This window comes from Theropithecus gelada, chromosome 13, assembly GCF_003255815.1.
Source record: "Theropithecus gelada isolate Dixy chromosome 13, Tgel_1.0, whole genome shotgun sequence".
Classification (NCBI taxonomy): Eukaryota; Metazoa; Chordata; class Mammalia; order Primates; family Cercopithecidae; genus Theropithecus; species Theropithecus gelada.
Genome location: NC_037681.1, coordinates 35602852 through 35620737, shown reverse-complemented (window position 1 = coordinate 35620737; position 17886 = coordinate 35602852). Strand labels below are relative to the sequence as shown.

The 17886-nt window shown below is 38.7% G+C and overlaps 1 protein-coding gene across 2 annotated transcripts in view; it reads left to right on the top strand.

The window, feature by feature from the left end:
- The window catches only part of NBAS (neuroblastoma amplified sequence), a 375829-nt gene that overhangs the window by 273746 nt on the left and 84197 nt on the right, over positions 1 to 17886 (top strand). For both annotated transcript variants that reach the window (XR_003115238.1, XM_025353552.1), the window contains exon 44: positions 82 to 416. Coding sequence is in view for 1 of the 2 variants with exons in the window: in XM_025353552.1 (XP_025209337.1) it covers positions 82 to 416 (335 nt within the window). In the remaining variant the exon portion in view is untranslated. The remainder of the gene's footprint in view (positions 1 to 81; positions 417 to 17886) is intronic.

Sequence of the window (17886 nt, the reverse complement as noted above, 5' to 3'; positions counted from 1 at the left end):
GGGCTGTGTGTGTGTGTTTGAAAGTGCCTATATATTTACATTGGAGTGAACCGCTTACCTACTTTCTTTTTTTTCTGGTAGGTCTTAATTACAAAAAGCTGACAGATGAAAACATGAGTCCTCTTGAAGCATTGGAGCCGGTTCTTTCAAGTCAAAATATTTTATCTATTTCCAAACTTGTTCCCAAAATCCCTGAAAAGGATGGACGGATGCTTTCCCCAAGCTCTCTGTACACCATCTGGTTACAGAAGTTGTTCTGGACTGGAGACCCTCATCTCATTAAACAAGTCCCAGGCTCTTCACCGGAGTGGCTTCATGCCTATGATGTCTGCATGAAGTACTTTGATCGTCTCCACCCAGGTGACCTCATCACTGTGGTAGATGCAGTTACGTTTTCTCCAAAAGCTGTGACCAAGGTAAACAAAAAGATACTTGAAAGTGGTTTGAGCGCATTAGAAGAAATGAAAATTGCTCCTACATTCTGTAGATTTTATTTTTATTTCCTTTCTTGAAATGGAAAATAATTACATGTTGGCTTTTTAAAAAGTTTTTATTTGCTATGAAGGAGGCATTTTAATTGGGAAGTTGTTTTTCTCTATTACAGATGTAAAAATATGCTAAAATAGAGGTGACTCTTCTCATTTATATGTATACTTAGAACATGTTACAGTTCTCATGTCACTTTATAGTAAATATGCCATTCTGTTCTTTCCAGTTGACAAATGTAAAGGAGCTCCAGTGCCCAGCTTGGGTTAACCTGAGTTTTTAAAAAAGTTATTGGCCGGGCGTAGTGGCTCAAGCCTGTAATCCCAGCACTTTGGGAGGCTGAGGCGAGCGGATTACTTGAGGTCAGGAGTTTGAGACCAGCTTGGCCAACATGGTGAAACCCTGTCTCTACTGAAAAAAAAAAAAAAAAAAAAAAAAAAACCAAAAAAAAGAAAAATTACCTGGGCATGGTGGTATGCAGCTGTAGTCCCAGCTACTCAGGAGGCTGAGGCAGGAGAATCTCATGAACCCAGGAAACGGAGGTTGCAGTGAGCTGAGATCATGCCACTACACTCCAGCCTGGGTGACAGAGCAAGACTCTGTCTCAAAAAAATAAAAACATAAAAAATTAAAAATATAAAAGTTATTATTCATATCATGCAGTATGTAACTTGGTGATAGGATTATCAAAGGAAGTGCATATTGCCTTTTCTGATGTCTCCCCCATGCTCAGTTTGGTGCCCTTTGACTGGATCTTAATACCTGCACTCAATCCCTCAGCAATGTGTAGCCTCACTCAGAATAGATAATGTGGGTTTTCCTCCTCCCCTTTCCCGTCTCCGCACCCAGACACTGCTGCTAAACAAATGGACATTTTTCACTACTTGAACTCTGGGCATATCTCTCTCCTGGAAAATCTTAGCCTTTAGACTCAACTGCTGAAGTCTGTCGCCTTTGGAGCTCCTATTTGATTTTCTCTCTTGCCGTCTTTGCCGTTGCCTTCTCCTTCCCTGCAAGTCACCAAGTCTGCCCAGTACCCTATCCCAAAGATTATTATTTTAATTAGTATTATCCTGGAAATAGACTGTAAAGGCCAAGAATTGCAAATCATTCACTTGGAGGTTGGCACAGGCAGAGGTTCCAACTTCTGTGAAGAATGCTAGTTTTAACCAAATCACTAGATTAATAGTTGTGGATAACCAAGTACTTCTTTATTTTCTTATTATTGCAACCCTAGTAATGTATCTTGGTTTTAAATTTCACAACCACTGCTATGAAAAGGAGATCATCGTTTTTGTTGGTTTTGAAGAGAAAAATAAGGATGATTTTAAAAGACAAGAGCGTCATGTATTTGAAAAGAATGTGTTTAGAGACATATAAACCTGGCTTTGAACTCTGAACCCATCACTTATCAGCTGTGTGGTTTAGCTTCAGGAATCTCTCTTAGACTTCTGCTTCCTTGAGACAGAGGTTGTGGCTGAGTAATCTGTGAGGGAGATAATGTTATTACCTCAGTTTTATAGATGAGCAAACTGAGGCTTACCAAAGTTAAGTTGGTAATAGAGAAGTCAATTTGAACTCATGGAGATTTATCCTATGGCCTTTTCTCTTAACCACTGAACTCTGCTATCTCTAAGATGTCATAGAACAAGCAACTAGAGTCAGGGGACCTGGAACCATTCCAGAAACTATGGGAGAGCAGTGGAACCAGAGAGCCCTGAGCATTTTTAGCCCAGTAGGAGCAGCATGTCCTGGGATGTGTCCAGAGCAGAGCTGAATAAAAATGAGAAAGTCCAGGCAGGAACCTGGTTATATATGGGAAGGAACCGAGCCAAGTTAGGAGTTTAAGATCCAAGGAACCAGCTCAGATTTGAGACTTGTGAACTAGCCTTCCGGGCTAACAGGCCAGCAAGTCATTCAGGAAGGTGGAGGTGCCTTTGCTCCCAGGCGGTTTTCCACCCCACCCTCAGGCTGGAGGTTGTTTTAAATATTTTATGTGAGGACAGGAAGGGAAGCCAGCAGGGTCAGCTGGGACTGTATGCTAATTGTGAGCGTGCAGGTGGAGGGGACACAGAGTTTTAGACTTGGCAACAGCAATCTTTTATGTATGATTACATGTAAGAGTAGGATGTAAAGTCCACTTGCGTTTTAGCTGTTATTTACAATGCTTTAAGTTAGGTGATTTTGAATTATTCACATTGTCATCGCTTTAGTTTCTTAACCTTATACTTCTTTCAAGATGTCCGCCAACCCCTGAAAATGTGTGGCACGGTTGTTGGTGCACATATGTGTATTTTGTTGGGTTAGAGGTGCACCTGACCCAGTAAAGATTCAATCTGTTAATTACTGTGTTGTTTTCTCTTAGCTCAGATGGTATAATCCAAGCATAGATATTTCTTTATTGTAAACTGTTCTCAGGAGGTGATTTTCTGCTGATTGAAGTAAATTATAGAGAAGTGAGACAGATACATTTAAAATTAACTTTACATCTTTAACCACAACATTTTTTCTCATTTTATTAATTGGCAAGTTTTAAATTTTTTGTTCAGAGAGGAAAAGTATAAAGTTGGAAAAAATGCGTGTTTGAAAGTACATAATGCTGCCCTATTTAGATAGAAAGAGAGAGAGTATAAAAATCAACAGGAAACACAACCTGCCGATGTCAGAGAACACATTTGGAAGAGGAAATGCAGCTGGATTTGCCCACATTTTCAAAACACCAGATGTTCCCAACAGCTTGTACATGATGTTAAAAATGTAAAATAAGTGTGTACTATTCATACATAGTGTGCAGTTTTCAAATGTGTACCCACATTTAATTTAGAAAGAAATTTTTGGAAAGAACTGGTAAGCTAATTCTCAAGTGCATAACAAAAACAATAAGCAATTGTTCAGATATTAGAATTCAGAAAGGAATATTCCCAAGGCCTGAATTGAGTGCCCAATCCACTGGCAAAACATACCAGAGAAGGCTCTTTGCTTTCATGGTAACAGCCATTCCGTTGCCATTTACATTTGCAGAATTCCTAGAATCTCTGGGAAAGATATTCACAAATAGTATTATGTCATATAGTCAGTGAATTTGTGTGCCATTTGAGATGATTAATATGTAGAAGGAAAAAGGATGCAAATGTTTAAAGTGCATTTGTACCAAATCTAAATTGCTTTTTTTTTTTTTTTTTTTGGTTGAATCAGATTAGAGTTGCTCCTCTATTGCTTGTCAATTCAGCTGTTACAAGCATTTTTGTAGAAGGAACAGGGAACAAGTGAATGGGTTAGAAATCCAGGAAAATGGTTGTAAAAGAGGCTGAAAGGCAGGTCAGAACATGATTTGCTTGGTATTAGGTGGTTAGCAATGGGGAGCATATGTGTAATCTTAGCCTTTGTGTTTTATACTTTCCACTTGCTTTCAATAGCTAGTACTGCTACATCCATAGATAAATGCGTGGAAAATACTTCTCTCTCTTATGAAATGCTGTCAAGAAGTTTGCCAGGATCCTTCTTTAAAAACTCCCAGGTAATCATACAATTTAAAAAGTCCTTCTGGTACCTTGACTGGTGTTTCTCAACCTGGAATTTAATATGTATCTTCCCACTCCCTTTTCCCCCACCTTGCACGTGCTACCTTTCCAACTCATACCGTTTGTGATTCATTGCCATTGTAAACCTCTGCTTCTAATGGGAAACAGGTTGTCTCCTTTGGATTGGAGCAGAAACATTGTTGAGAACCTCTTATCTAGTCTATTTTTTAACCTTCAAACTCATTTCTACTGATAATTAAACCAGTATCCCTGCTTACTTGCTTTATTTATTTAATTAAAGGTATCTTTTGCCTAATTTTAATCTCCACTGTTTGGTTCTGCCTCCTGGAGTTATGGAAACAGCATAAGAGCATCTTTGTTTACTGTTCAGATTCTCGAAATAAGCTACCATTTCCTTCCTTATCCTATTATTCAGCCTGTTGGCCTGAACATCTGGTAGAATAAATTAATCTTAAAAAGTACAACTTGACCTAAATATGAAATTTATTGTAAAAGTCTTGATCAAAAGGTTGCATTGTAGCTGTAACTTCAGGGTCTCTGCATTGCCAATACTATCTTTTAACTAAGGTTGGCAGTACATCTTTCACCATGAGTAATCAGTGTCTGAAACTTACAGAAAAATGTTTATTTAATGTATATTGTGACTTTCTGATGCCATATGTCAGATTCAGAGTGAATCATGAAGTATTTAGGCATTTGCTATGTGCTATATACAGTATTAGTTTCCATGGGAGACATTAAGCTATAAAAGGCATGTTTATAAGAAACGTGAAATGAAGGTTTTTAAAAGTTATACAGTAAAACAATTTTTAAGTTATGTTAATTGGGAAGTACCTTGCCCATGAAATTGGAAATTTTTGAGGACAGGGATGGTGCCTTTTATCTCTTATTTCCTATGTCCTAGCACAGTATAAAATAGGTACTTTATACTTAGGTGGTTGATTAAATAATTATCATAGATTGGTCATTCTCAAAACTTTGATCTCAGGATGCTTTAGTATTCTTAAGAATTAGTGAGGATTCTAAAGAGTTTTTGTTTATGGCGGTTGTATCTAATAATATTTATCATATTAGAAGTTAAAGACAGGCTGGGCACCGTGGCTCATACCTGTAATCCCAGCTTTGGGAGGCCATTTTGGGAGGCCAAGGTGGGTGGATCTTGAGGCAAGAGATCGGGACCATCCTGGCTAACATGGTGAAACTCTGTCTCTATTAAAAATACAAAAATTAGCTGGGTGTGGTGGCACATGCCTGTAATCCCAGCTACTCGAGAGGCTGAGGCAGGAAAATCGCTTGAACCAGGGAGTCGGAGGTTGCACTGAGTTGAGATAGCACGACTGCACTCCATCCTGGTGGCAGAGAGAGACTCTGTCTCAAAAAAAAAAAAAAATAGAAGAAGAAGTAGAAGAAGTTAAAAACAAAATTTTAAACTTATTTATTTAAAAATACCAATAATAGAGCCATTATAGGTTGACATGAATAGCATATTTAATGAAAAACAACTGTATCTCCAAGACAGAAAATAATGAAAAAACAGCACTGTGTTACATTTTCTTGTCTGGCTTAATAGAACACAGCTGGATTCTCATGTTAGTTTCTGCATTCAGTCTGTTGTTGTTTAGGTTAAAAGAAAACCCAGCCTTACACAGATAAGAGATTGAAAAAGGGAGAGATATTTTAATAGCCTATAATTTGGAGTATTCTTCTTTGATACTACACTGAAACTCAACATGTGATAAAGTCTTAAAGACTAGTTGCAGTGTGACATATGAAGCCATATTATTGAACTTTTTGTACCCTGTTGCATTAAAACTGTTGGTCTAGGTTGCACTTGAATGGATTCATTTCCCAGGTATGATCTTGTAATATAATTGCATGAAGGCATTTAGAAGTTTCAGTTCACTGAGTTATATAGATCATCCAGATGTTGATAGATTGCATCAGAGAATATGAAAAAAACTCATTCATTAATATGAGCTCTTATCTCAGCCAGTAAGTCTGTCAGTATTGGGAAGCTGTCAGCTTTACAGTGGTAGATCCAAGTTTTCCAAAATTTGAATTTTTGCTTGAAAGTTCCAATTTTATCATGACAACCAATTCTGTGTTGTTTTTCTTGAAGTCACTGTCTCACTTTGCTCACTTGGAAGAAAATGTAAGCAAAAGTAGCCTTGCATGCAAAAAGCAGCAACTTCAGTTCACAATTCAAATAGGCAACGCTGTCTCAAAAATAAATAAATAAATAAATAAAATAAAAAAATTTTTAAAGTCTCCAATCAGGATGTTAACTGCGGCATATGTCTACCATGGAGGAAAGACAATGTTTCCGTCCCTCCATACTGCCTCCTCTGGCAGAGACTGATCTGTTTCACATATCCCTGGCCGTGGTCACTCTACCTTCCTGATTTCCATTTCCCCACTGAAGCCCCGTGTTCCTCTCAGTTAAGTGTTCCAGTGGCTGTCACTGTCATTTTGCGGGGGAATCTCACTTAGAAACCTGCTTCCCAGGCCGGTTTCCCACTCATGTGCCACTTTTGTTTCAGCTGAGAAGCACCCAGGGCAGAACTCTCCACTGAAATCTTAGAAGCTTTTGAAACTTAAACCCCTAAGGACCTGGAGAAGACCACTTTCTTTGCTGTGTGCTCATCCCTGAATTTTGTGCTTGTGCTACTTCCAAGAGAGCAGAAATATTTCTATCGTATCTTTGGGTTTTAATCAGGAAAAAGTAATAAATAATTGTCATTTTTCCATTATCAAGTTGTAATCACTTAAGAGAGAGAGGAATCGGGTACCCAGAAAGAAAATAGCAGCTTTATTGTTGGTAGAATTAGCCTAGAGACTGTGGCTTTGTTTTCCATGTCAGTTTTCTGCTGTTTTTGTCCTCCTATCCTACACCCTGCACTCAGTCTTCAGACAGCCCTGCCGAGGACAGTCAGTTCTGCAGAGCATACATGCTTTGCCAGAAGGGCTGCCTCCTATTCGTGAGCTCCAGAGAGCTGGCCCCCAAATTAGTGCTGTCCAGCAGAACTATCATGTGTGCCACATGTGGAGGCTGAAATTTTCTAATAGCCACATTTTAAAAAATCAAACAAAATAGGTGAAATTGTCCGAAGTATTACTATTTTATCATGTGATCAATATAAAAATGACAGTGAGTTATTTTGCGTTTAAAAAAAAAAAAACAAAAACGCCTTTGAAATGCAGTGTATATTTCAGCACACATCAACTCAGGCTGGTCACTCTCAGGGGCTCAGTAGCCACATAAACATGTTGGACAGATATACTTCTCTGTAGCAAAAGTCTGGGCCTGACCCGCAAATGTTTCCCACTGGGAGGACAACACCACCAGAAGAGTGTATGCGCTTCTTCAAGTCTGGTAGATATGAGAAAGGTAGGGAAAGAGCTCGCCACCCATCATCAACTGTTTCTCCCCATTTCGCTTACCAGATGCCACTCCTCCTCTCCTCAGAAATGGGGAGTGGGGGTGAAGAGTACTTGACATCTTGGGACTCATAGGGGGAGCTTCCTGCTTTATGGGTCAAGGTAGGAACTTGAAAGATGGAGAAAATAGTTCCTTCTACACATATCCAACCAAATGTCTAGCTAACAATAAATTATAAAACCTTAGAGGTTATCTCTTTTGCAGAAATCACTATACATTTTCTGCACTATAATAGTATATCTTCTGGAGCCAAACCTCCATAAGATTTTAGAGACTTTATAGGCTTAATAATACTTTACAAAAGGACTGTCATTAAAGCCCAAGTGGAAAAATGGGAAACAATTATTGAAAAATATTTGTCAAAGTAAGCATACTGTCATATGTACATACACATTTTTGTTTATACGTAAGTAGATTTTACTTTATTCAAGATATAACACCTTTAAAGCCAAATAAAATACATGTATGTGTAATTATTTTCCTTTTCCAGTGTCTAGAGGTTTATATATTTGTATTAAATTATATTGATCTTTATAATTTTTGGTATATACATTACATCGTTAAATGAAGATCTTGTGATCTTTTCCGTAATTTTTTAAATAGGAAAGATATATACCTAATGCACATTTGTCTTAAAGACACTGCGTTTGTGAAGCTTCTATTCCTAAGTAGAAAGTGGTATACTCATTTTTTTAGCCTTCTCCCCCACTCAATTTTATAGTTATTGTTGTTGCTAAACTATAATCATACTGAACTCAACTATAAAAGTGTTATATAATGTTTTCTCAGGGTTAAAGAACACTAACTGTTGATTCGAATTTTTTTTTGATCTTTAAGTAAGTATTTTGCCCATTGATCTCTGGCTTTGGTCTAGTTGTTTGACTCCTGTGATTCTGACCTGAATAAACTTTATTTATTCCAAATACTTTCAGGAAATGTTTAGTCGCCATTCTGGGTGCTGTAGACAAGTAAAAGGTTGCCATGACCCTTGCCTTTGAGAAGCTCATAGTTTATTGAAGCGTATGTGTACATGCATACGTGCATATTGAGTGAACTATAAGAAGTACTATTTAAGTGTATTAATAAATGCCATGTGTACAAAGAAGAGATAATGAGTATTTGTTGAATGTCAAGAAATAGCTTTTGGGGATAGTTTGATTTGGGACATATTAAAATTGGTATGGCTTTTCGTAAGATGTCATTGTAGGGGAAGCTGAGTGATAGTTACACGGGACCTCTCTGTACTATTTTGCGACTTCTTGTGCATCTATAATTATTTCAGAATAGTTTTTTTAAAAGATTGATATGGCTTTTGAACATCCAAGTTGAGCTGTTGACAGCTGTCTATATGAGTTTAGAGTGTATTAGAGAAGTAGAGACTAGAAATACATTTGGGAATTCTTAGTGCATCAAGAGGAGTCACAACTAGGAGGCTCGGTAAAATTCTCAAGGAAGTAAGTAGGTAGAGAAGAAAGGAGGAGAGAGGATGAAGCCCCAGGACACTACAATATTAAGAATTGAGGATGAGGGGAAACCAACAAGCACTGACAAGCAATCTTGAAATCAAGAAACTCTACCCTCTCCTTCATAGATCATCCTTTTTTTCATTATTACGTATTTTCCTTTAATAAATATGTTTTTTAAATATTAAGAGTTTCTGTCTTAATGGGTGAGAGTGGATGAGACCTGGAATCCAGATGGAACAATTCGCCTTGAATAGGATCCTGTCAGTTTCCCCCAATAGCAGGAGAGATAGGAAGCTGATGGGCACAGATGCAAGTAGGTGGGGAAATGTAGTGGTAAGAGATGGAGGACATTCTCTTCTGATTGCAACGAAAGGAATCAGCTTAATGTGAGTAGAAAGGAGGTAGAGTTGGAGATTTGAAGAGAGGGTAAGGTACAAAGTAGTGTTTTAGGAGACTGGGAAAGCAGATAGACAAGAAAAATGTAGTAAGATTGCTGGGGCCCCTTACGGGCATCCTAATGAGTGCCTCTTTCAGTTTTTAATTGTAGCCCTACTTAAGAGCTCTCAAAATGTTAACAATGTCTGCTGTATTCATCAGTTCTCATGCTGCTATGAAGAAATATCTGAGACTGGGTAATTTATAAAGGAAAGAGATCTAATTGACTCATAGTTCTGCATGGCTGGGGAGGCCTCAGGAAACTTACAATCATGGAGGAAGCCACCTTTTCACAGGGTGGCAGGAGAGAGAATGAGTGCCCAGCCAAGGGGGAAGCCCCTTCTAAAACCATCAGCTCTTGTGAGAACTCACTCACTGTCACAGGAACAGCATGGGGGAAACCGCCCCCATGATTCAATTATCTCCACCTGGTCCTGCTCTTGACACATGGAGATTATTACAATTCAAGGCGAGATTTGGGTGGTAACACAGAACCAAACTATATTATCTGCTGTCCTTAGAATTTCCGTGGTTTGGACAAGCCTACCTCCCCTCCAGTGCTTTGGCTTTTCTTGGACTTACCCTACTGTTTATTCTTTACTTTTTGCTCTCCTCTTGCCTGGTGCCTGCTTTTATCTGTATGCAGATTTACGTGTTGATTAAAACATTTAGAATCTTCCCTTTCCAATTCAGACAGTTCTGTACTATAAAGTACAAATATTAGGTTTCCTTACCTACATAACTTTGTAGTAGTGGTGATTTGAACCATGTGTGGGCTGTAGTAAGTATTAAAATACATATTTGCTACTTTTTAAAGTTAATACTGTAGTTGCTGCTGCTTTGTTGTTACTGAACCCTATGCTACTCCTGTAGTGAGAACCCAAAGGAAGTTTGAGATACGGTCCCTAATTCTAGTGGGCTTGCAACTTAGGAAAACAGTGTAGTCACTCATAAAAACAAAGCAAGGAATACAAGATAGCATGATAGTGAATTCTGAATTTGAGGATTATAATTTTCCCATACCCTAGCTCATTTGATATTCACACACATTTGTGAGGGTGATTATTAAGCAAGTATTGTCATCTCCAGTCTGAAGGTCAGATTACTAGAGGGTGATTGGCCGAAGTTCAACAAGCAGGAGATATCCAATTCCTTTTTCAAACACAGGTCTCCTGATTCCAAATTTGATGTTGATTGCATGAGATTGCATGACACTTTTCTGCTTTAGGAACTGAAAAGAGAAGAGTCATTGTAGCCTGATATACCCATGTAGGCAAAGCCAAGACATAAGTATTTTGCATGCCTATCAGCCCAGACAAAGTCTTACCTTTAGTAAGCTGGAAAGTTAGTTTGGCCCAAATGGACCATATACTATGAAGAGTCCCTCAAAAGACAAGTAAAGAAGTTTGCATATGATGTGGAAAGGAAACATGAAACCAATGAATACTTGTGAATAGTAGCATGAATTGGAGAAAAGACAATTTAAAGATGTCAGTGTCACCACATAATAATAACAAGGCGAACTAATGCCTCCAGAAGTCTATCCTAGGCACTCAGGCTGCACTTGAATAGTGGAGCAGATAAACCATTTTCATCCATTTCCCTCCATTTCCCTCGTCACATCTAGCCTTCCCACCAGATACTGTTCTATAAGAGGAGGAAGAGAATGTTGTAACACAACTGAATTGTCACATCAGCCCCATGAAGTAGATTCGTCACCATTTTAACAGACACAGAATTTAAGTCCCAGGGAAGTTAGATAACTGCTCCCGTGTTTTACAAGCTAGAATTCACAAAGTCAAGATTCACATATGGGCGCGCTCCTCAAGTCTAGCTTTCCCTTACCTCCCTTGCCTGAGAAATTTGGCTACAGACGCCCATCCGGGGTGATTGTGATTACTGGCCTGACTGGCAGGCTGAAAACTCCTTCTCTGTGCTTGGGAAATTATTTCCCATTGGCAAAGGTAATCATTTAGTAGGAGAGATTGAAAATTGGCCGAAGGACCGTGAACACAGTACCATCATAAATAATAATGCATTCTGCTCCTGGAGAGGACTCTGGTGGGATGCTGAGCTGTTGGTGCATTCTTCAGCCCTCCCAGGCCTCTTCATTAATAAGCTGAAAGGAGTACACTCTCCTTCCTGCAAAGCATGTGGATTCTAAATTCACAGGGGGTGTAAGTCTTGGGAAAGACAGAGGAATACATAAACGATCTCAGAATTATGTGCAGCAAATACCAAAGCATATTTTAACATGATAAAAGCAGTGAGGGAAAGGAATCTGAAAATAACCTCCCTACTACAGTGCTCTCCTCTTTCTGGCAAACTTCATGGTTCTGCAGCTGTTTATTACTCAACCGTAAATCTTTAGTGACGGACTCCCTTTGCTCTTCCATTCTTTGTTGATCGTATAAGCTCCCTCCTCTCATTTAAGTACCTTTCAAACTTACAAACAGATTTATCTCCTAATTGCTATTTCATAAATACACTCTCTAGCCTCTGCAGTGAAGGAATGTATAATAAACAGCCATGCCCTTTCCTCACAGCTAGTGCCTACTGCTTCATCAAGTATTGGCACCCATAGGACGTAAAATTGCAGCTATCGCAGGATGCCGACTTGACAGCCAGGGAGATCTCTTCATAAATGAGGATGGTAAACAAATAACTCAATGAAAGATGTGGAGGCAGAAAGGTAGAAATGGTTAATAATAGAGTCAGTGGAGCTAGGGATATAGCCAGGAAAGGCCCTGTAGTATAAAAGGTCTTTGAGCTGAGTCTTAACTGATAAGGGTATTTGTCATGAGCATCACAGAAGGAAATATAAGAAAGATGGGAACATTCAAGACAGATTTAGCAGTTTTGATAAAAACGTGAAATAACCTAGTACCCTTAGTTAATTTAAATAATGTGTTATAAATGAGAGCATAGGATAAGGCCAGAAAGATAGGAAGGGGGCTGGGAATGAAAACTCTTGTATACCTGGCTAAAGGATAGACCTTATTTTGGGAATGGATCAGTTAGACATAAGTTTTCGACTAGGTGGTGACATTGTCAGATTTTTGTTTTATGAAGATTACTTTTAGGCTGGGTGCAGTGACTCACACCTGTAATCCCAACACTTTGGGAGGCTGAGGCGGGCGGATTGCTTGAGGCCAGGAGTTCAAGACCAGCCTGGGCAACGTGGTAAAAACACTGGAGTCCCAGCTATTTAAAAGGCTGAGGCAGGAGGATCTCTTGAGTTCAGGAGGTGGAGGTTGCAGTGAGCCAAAATCATGCCCCTGCACTCCAGCCTGAGCAACAGAGTGAGACCCTGTCTCAAGAAAAGATATATATCCCACCACTTTTGTGATGATTGTAGATGATTGGAGAAAGGAATGGAAGTGTAAGGCTGGAAATTTCGTTGTGAAGGCTCTTGCAGCCTGGTACGGGAGAAGTGATGGTTGGCCAAGCTGAGGCATGAGCAGCAAACACCTGGATTTGGGCTCATTACTGTAGTGTGGGCAAGTGTGCTACCTGGATTTGTTTTCATTTTGTATTTTCCTGAATGTGCCTTGAGGAAATTCTACCAGCGATTTAACATTTTATTCACTGGATCACCTCACAGAGTTCCTTAATCATTATAGAATCATTTTTTTGTCCAGTATGTCTCATCTGATGAGGGCTTTTTAATGCCACCCTATGAGTGAAAAGACTATGAGAGATTGATGCCGTTTGATCATGAGGTATTAAAAATTCTCATGAGCAGAACAGAGAAAACAATTTTAAATCAACACAGACACAAGAAAATCTGGGAAATTTTATTCTTTAATGTTGCAGGTTTTCAATGTGTTGAACTGAATTGAAGCTTGATGGATCTTAGACACATCATAAGCTATTTTAATAGTAGCGTGGTAATGTAGAAAAAGACAGGTTTGTAGTCAGACCTTCCTTAGTTTCTATCCAGTTTTGACCTTGGGAAAATTACTCTAGATTCGGAGTTAAGTTTTTGCCTTGGTATAATGAGGAACTATAATCACTACTGTATAAATATAGATTAGTTTTAGAGTATTTTTAGACACAAGTAAAAAGACAATGAAAATTGGCTTCAGTTACCAGAAAATTTACTGGCTCCTGTAAGTGAAAGATCCAGAAGTGGGGCTAACTTCAGGGCTGGCTGCGCAAGCAGCAGGCATCGTCACAGAGCCAGTTTCTTTCCATTTCTTTTCTCTGCTGTCTGCCATGTTAGTTTCACCATAAAGCACTTTGTTGTAGTAGTTGCAGGACGATACCTGGCAATAATTGGGGCTATGTTGCTTCCTGATTCACATCCATCCAGATGGAGTGACAGAGCCTCCCACAAGCACCAAACAGAAAGTTCTAAGCTTTGTGCTGGTTAGAGCACTCTTGAATCAACCCTGTGGTCCCTGGTATGGCAGGTGCTAATTGGCACCAGCCTGGATTACCTGTCACTCTGGTGAGAGGGATGAGATTGCCCTGGATGATCTGACTCTTGGTTTTACATGATCCTGAGTAGTTTGAAGTGTTGGAATAAGACCTAGATTTTCATATCAACATTTGATTTTGCTCTAAATACAGCGGACCTACTTTCAATGATCTTAATAATAACAATTTATGGTATATACCATATACATGCACGTAATAAAAGATTTCTAAATGGAAAATGTGAATGCATGCTTTCAAATTTTGTTAAGGCCTGTATGTGCTCAATAACAATAGATAGTTGTATTTATTACTGATTGCAAACATTTCATCTCATTTCTAACATTTTTCATGCCCCTCTCCATGAAGATAAAGGTGACCTTCAAGCTATTGAAAAACTTAGGAATGTATTAGCTTATACCATTGCTGAAAGTGAGCAGCAAAAAAGAGAGGGCCATCTACACTTTGCTGAAGAGTAATACTATGTCTATGGTTATTGTACTAGGCAAAGGGTAAAGCTTGAAGTAACGTGGCCTCTACCCTGCATTCCTCACTTTTATTATATGAGCAATTGATAATTAAGCAAAAAAGAATAATTATAATGATGATGTTATGTTAAGTATATAAATGAATGTGACAAGACAGGTATGGTTATTTTTGTCTTTGAATATTTTATTAGCTTTAGTAAAGCAAAAATTTTAAAACTTAACTTTCACTTTCATTTGCATAATATTTAAAATACTGTTTCATAATATTCCTATAGTTACAATTTATAAACAGTGCTTAACATGCTCTACTAAGCACCGAGAAGAAAAGAATGACTAAGCGAGGGTTCACGGCCTGGTGAGGAGAGTGCACACCGTAAAAGCACACACAGCATTTGGCGTCAGCACACAGAGAGATAACTGCTAGGCTATTAGCAAAACATAAAGTGATTTATTGTTTTAATGAAGTTAGTTAAATATAGCTGAGATAATTTGATGTCTCTTTTGTAGCTCCAATGATTGCTGGCTCCTGCAAGCCATCCTGTTATCATCAGAGCAGATTTACAGGTGCTTTAAAAACGCTGAGTTATAACTCACTAGTATCCTTTCGTTAGTTTGGACATTGTGGTCAGCATTAAAGACACACAGCAAAACAGAACACCAGACTGTGGATTAGGATCGGAAACATCAGAACGTATCTCCCCTTAGTAGGGGGTCATATCGTTTCATGACATTTTTGTTTGTTTTCAATATGTGCAGATATGTCTGTGTATATATGTATAATAATTGACTTTTGATGCATAATATTATTTCTTACTGTTGGTCTTGGACAAAAAAGTTTGAAAGCTACTGTGTCAACTGACCGGCAGCTGACGACGTACATCAGAGGAGTGCCTGCTCCAGGAGCTGGCATAAGACAGCATAGTAATGTTTTTCAGTCCTTTAACACAATGTCATTTACAACCGAAACTGCCTGTCTCCTTCAACGCCATCCACTCTGTCCAGACTCTTGCAGTGACCACCTCACTGTCCCTTTGTTTCAAGCCCCAGGACCCACCTCCAGCCACCTCCTAAACTCACCATTGGTCAGTTGGTTGGGTCACTCAGAAGTTTAAAGGCTCCAGAGCTGCAATGGTGGGTCACACACTTTCTTTGCTATTAGAATTAACTAGGAAATGCTCATGCAAGATACTGGTTTCTTTCCACCAATGCTGATGTCTTTCCCAAACCCACAGATTGAGTCAGTAAGCCTGATAAGAGCCAGGGAATTTTCATTTTTGAGGTTGCACTTAGGTAATTTCAATACAGGGTGGTCTGAAAATCACACTTTAGGAAAACAGTCCTCCAAAGCTGTGAACTTGAACCTCTTACTCATGTAGCTAACTTAAAATAACCTGATTACCTCTCACACACTTGATATCTAAAAATTTTATAATTTTAAATGATTACAAAGGAAGGCATAGTTTCCAGCACATTTTAAATGTTCACATTTAAAGTAAAACTGTAACATAGCTCTGTTTGTATATAACATATACGATTTGATGTCTACTGCTATCACTTAAAAACATACAAGAACACATCTACAGCTGTGTTACATCTTTCCTTTTCCTCAAACTGTTTCTGCATCTTTTGTCAAAGAGAAATAAAGCCAGATACTTTTTAAAGGCAGTAAAGACAGATTTTCTTAAGTACTAACTACTGCAGAGGGAAGAGAGCCCAGCGTAAACCAAGCTCCACTTTGCCAAAACAAAAAAGGCAGGATACTTTTTCAACATTGGAGTGTGTGAAAGGAAAGGCACAAGGGGCGTTAAGGGAGGTTTGGTCCATGTAACTGAACCATCTGGGTTTGCAAATTGGCACTTATCTGGAGAAGAAACAAACTGCTCATATCTTTATGACAGCAGATAGTTGTGCAAGTTGGAACAAGGCGCCCATGGAAGTGAGGCCCTTACCCTCCCACAGAGAGTTGGATCCTTGAGTGTTTATGTTTCGAAGAGATTGATCCCAGGTCCTTCAGGAAACACACTAGGTAGTAGACGGTTTACATCCCAAAGGGACAGAGAAAAGATTATAATTGCAAACTTTCTAAAGTAACTGCTGTAAAGAGGCGTTGAGAAGCCTATTGGCTTATCACCAGGTGTTGGCTGGAACGAACAAAACATTCTACTCACAGCTTTGAACTTTCTTGGCATTTTAAGGGGGAATGGAGTCATCCTAGGGGCATGGCCTTGCTAGAAGCCCTGCTAAAGTTTGGTCAAGTGTATTAGTGCAGGGGTTTGGGTGGAGTCATTTTGTGCGGAGAGTTTGTGTAGTTCTTACTTTCATATAGTGTTATTGTAATGCAATTCAATGTCTTTGTGCTTAAAAGTCATGTTTCTCTGCATCAGAAATAATTAAATAGAAAGTGACATTTAAAAAATTTCTTGTGACTCTAGGGTTTCAAGGTTTTTTTTAAATTCTATATTCAGTTATTTTTTCAATTATTGCAGCATATATTTGATCAGAGCAGCATTGATGTATTTTTTGATAAATAGCTATTAAATATAAAAATAAAATTCAAAATGCACATCTTAATGAGGTAGAGATTTAAATATTGTTTTTAATTGGTTTATGTGCTCTTGGATGACTATTGTTAGATTGAGTTCAGTGTCAGTATTCTATTTTATATTTGCATAGATATGAGAACTTAGAAACCTTGTTCACATAAGTAAGTAGATGGAGAAATTTTGCCATAGCAGAGTCACTTAATTATTTGAATTTCTTATAAGTTACAGACCAAAAATCATATAGCAAACTTTTGTTAAAAATTAATTTTTAATAATTTATCAGCAGACGCCTCATTTAGATCCTTCATAAATTGTGTTGAAAGCACAGCATTGGGCCTGTAATCCCAGCACTTTGGGAGGCTGAGGTGGGTGGATCACCTGAGGGCAGCAGTTTGAGACCAGCCAGGCCAACATGGTGAAACCCCGTCTCAACTAAAACTACAAAAATTAGCTGGGTGTGGTGGCAGGCTCTTGTAATCCCAGCTACTTGGGAGGCTGAGACAGGAGAATCTCTTGAACTCAGGAGGCAGAGGTTACAGTGAACCAGGATTGTGCCACTGCACTCCAGCTTGAGCGACAGAGAGAAACTCAAAAAAAAAAGAAAAGAAATTAAATGGGGGATATTACAGCTGATACCACAGAAACACAAAAGATCATTCAGAGCTACTATGAACACCTTTTCACACGCAAACTAGAAAACCCCGAGGAGGTGGATAAATTCCTGGAAATGTCCTAGATTAAATCAGGAAGAAATAGAAACTCTGAACAGACAAATAACAAGTAGCAAGACTGAAACAGTAATTTTTAAAACTGCCAACCAAAGAAGTCCAAGACCAAATGGATTCACAGCTGCATTTTATCAGGCATTCAAAGAAGAATTGGTACCAATCTTGCTGAAACTATTCCAGAAGATAAAGAGGAAATCCTTCCTAAATCATTCTGGGAAGCCGGTATCACCTAATACCAAAACCAGGAAAGATGTAACAAAAGAGGAAAGCTATGGGACCAATATCCCTGATGATCATAGATGCAAAAATCTTCAACAGAATAACCAAATCCAACAGCATA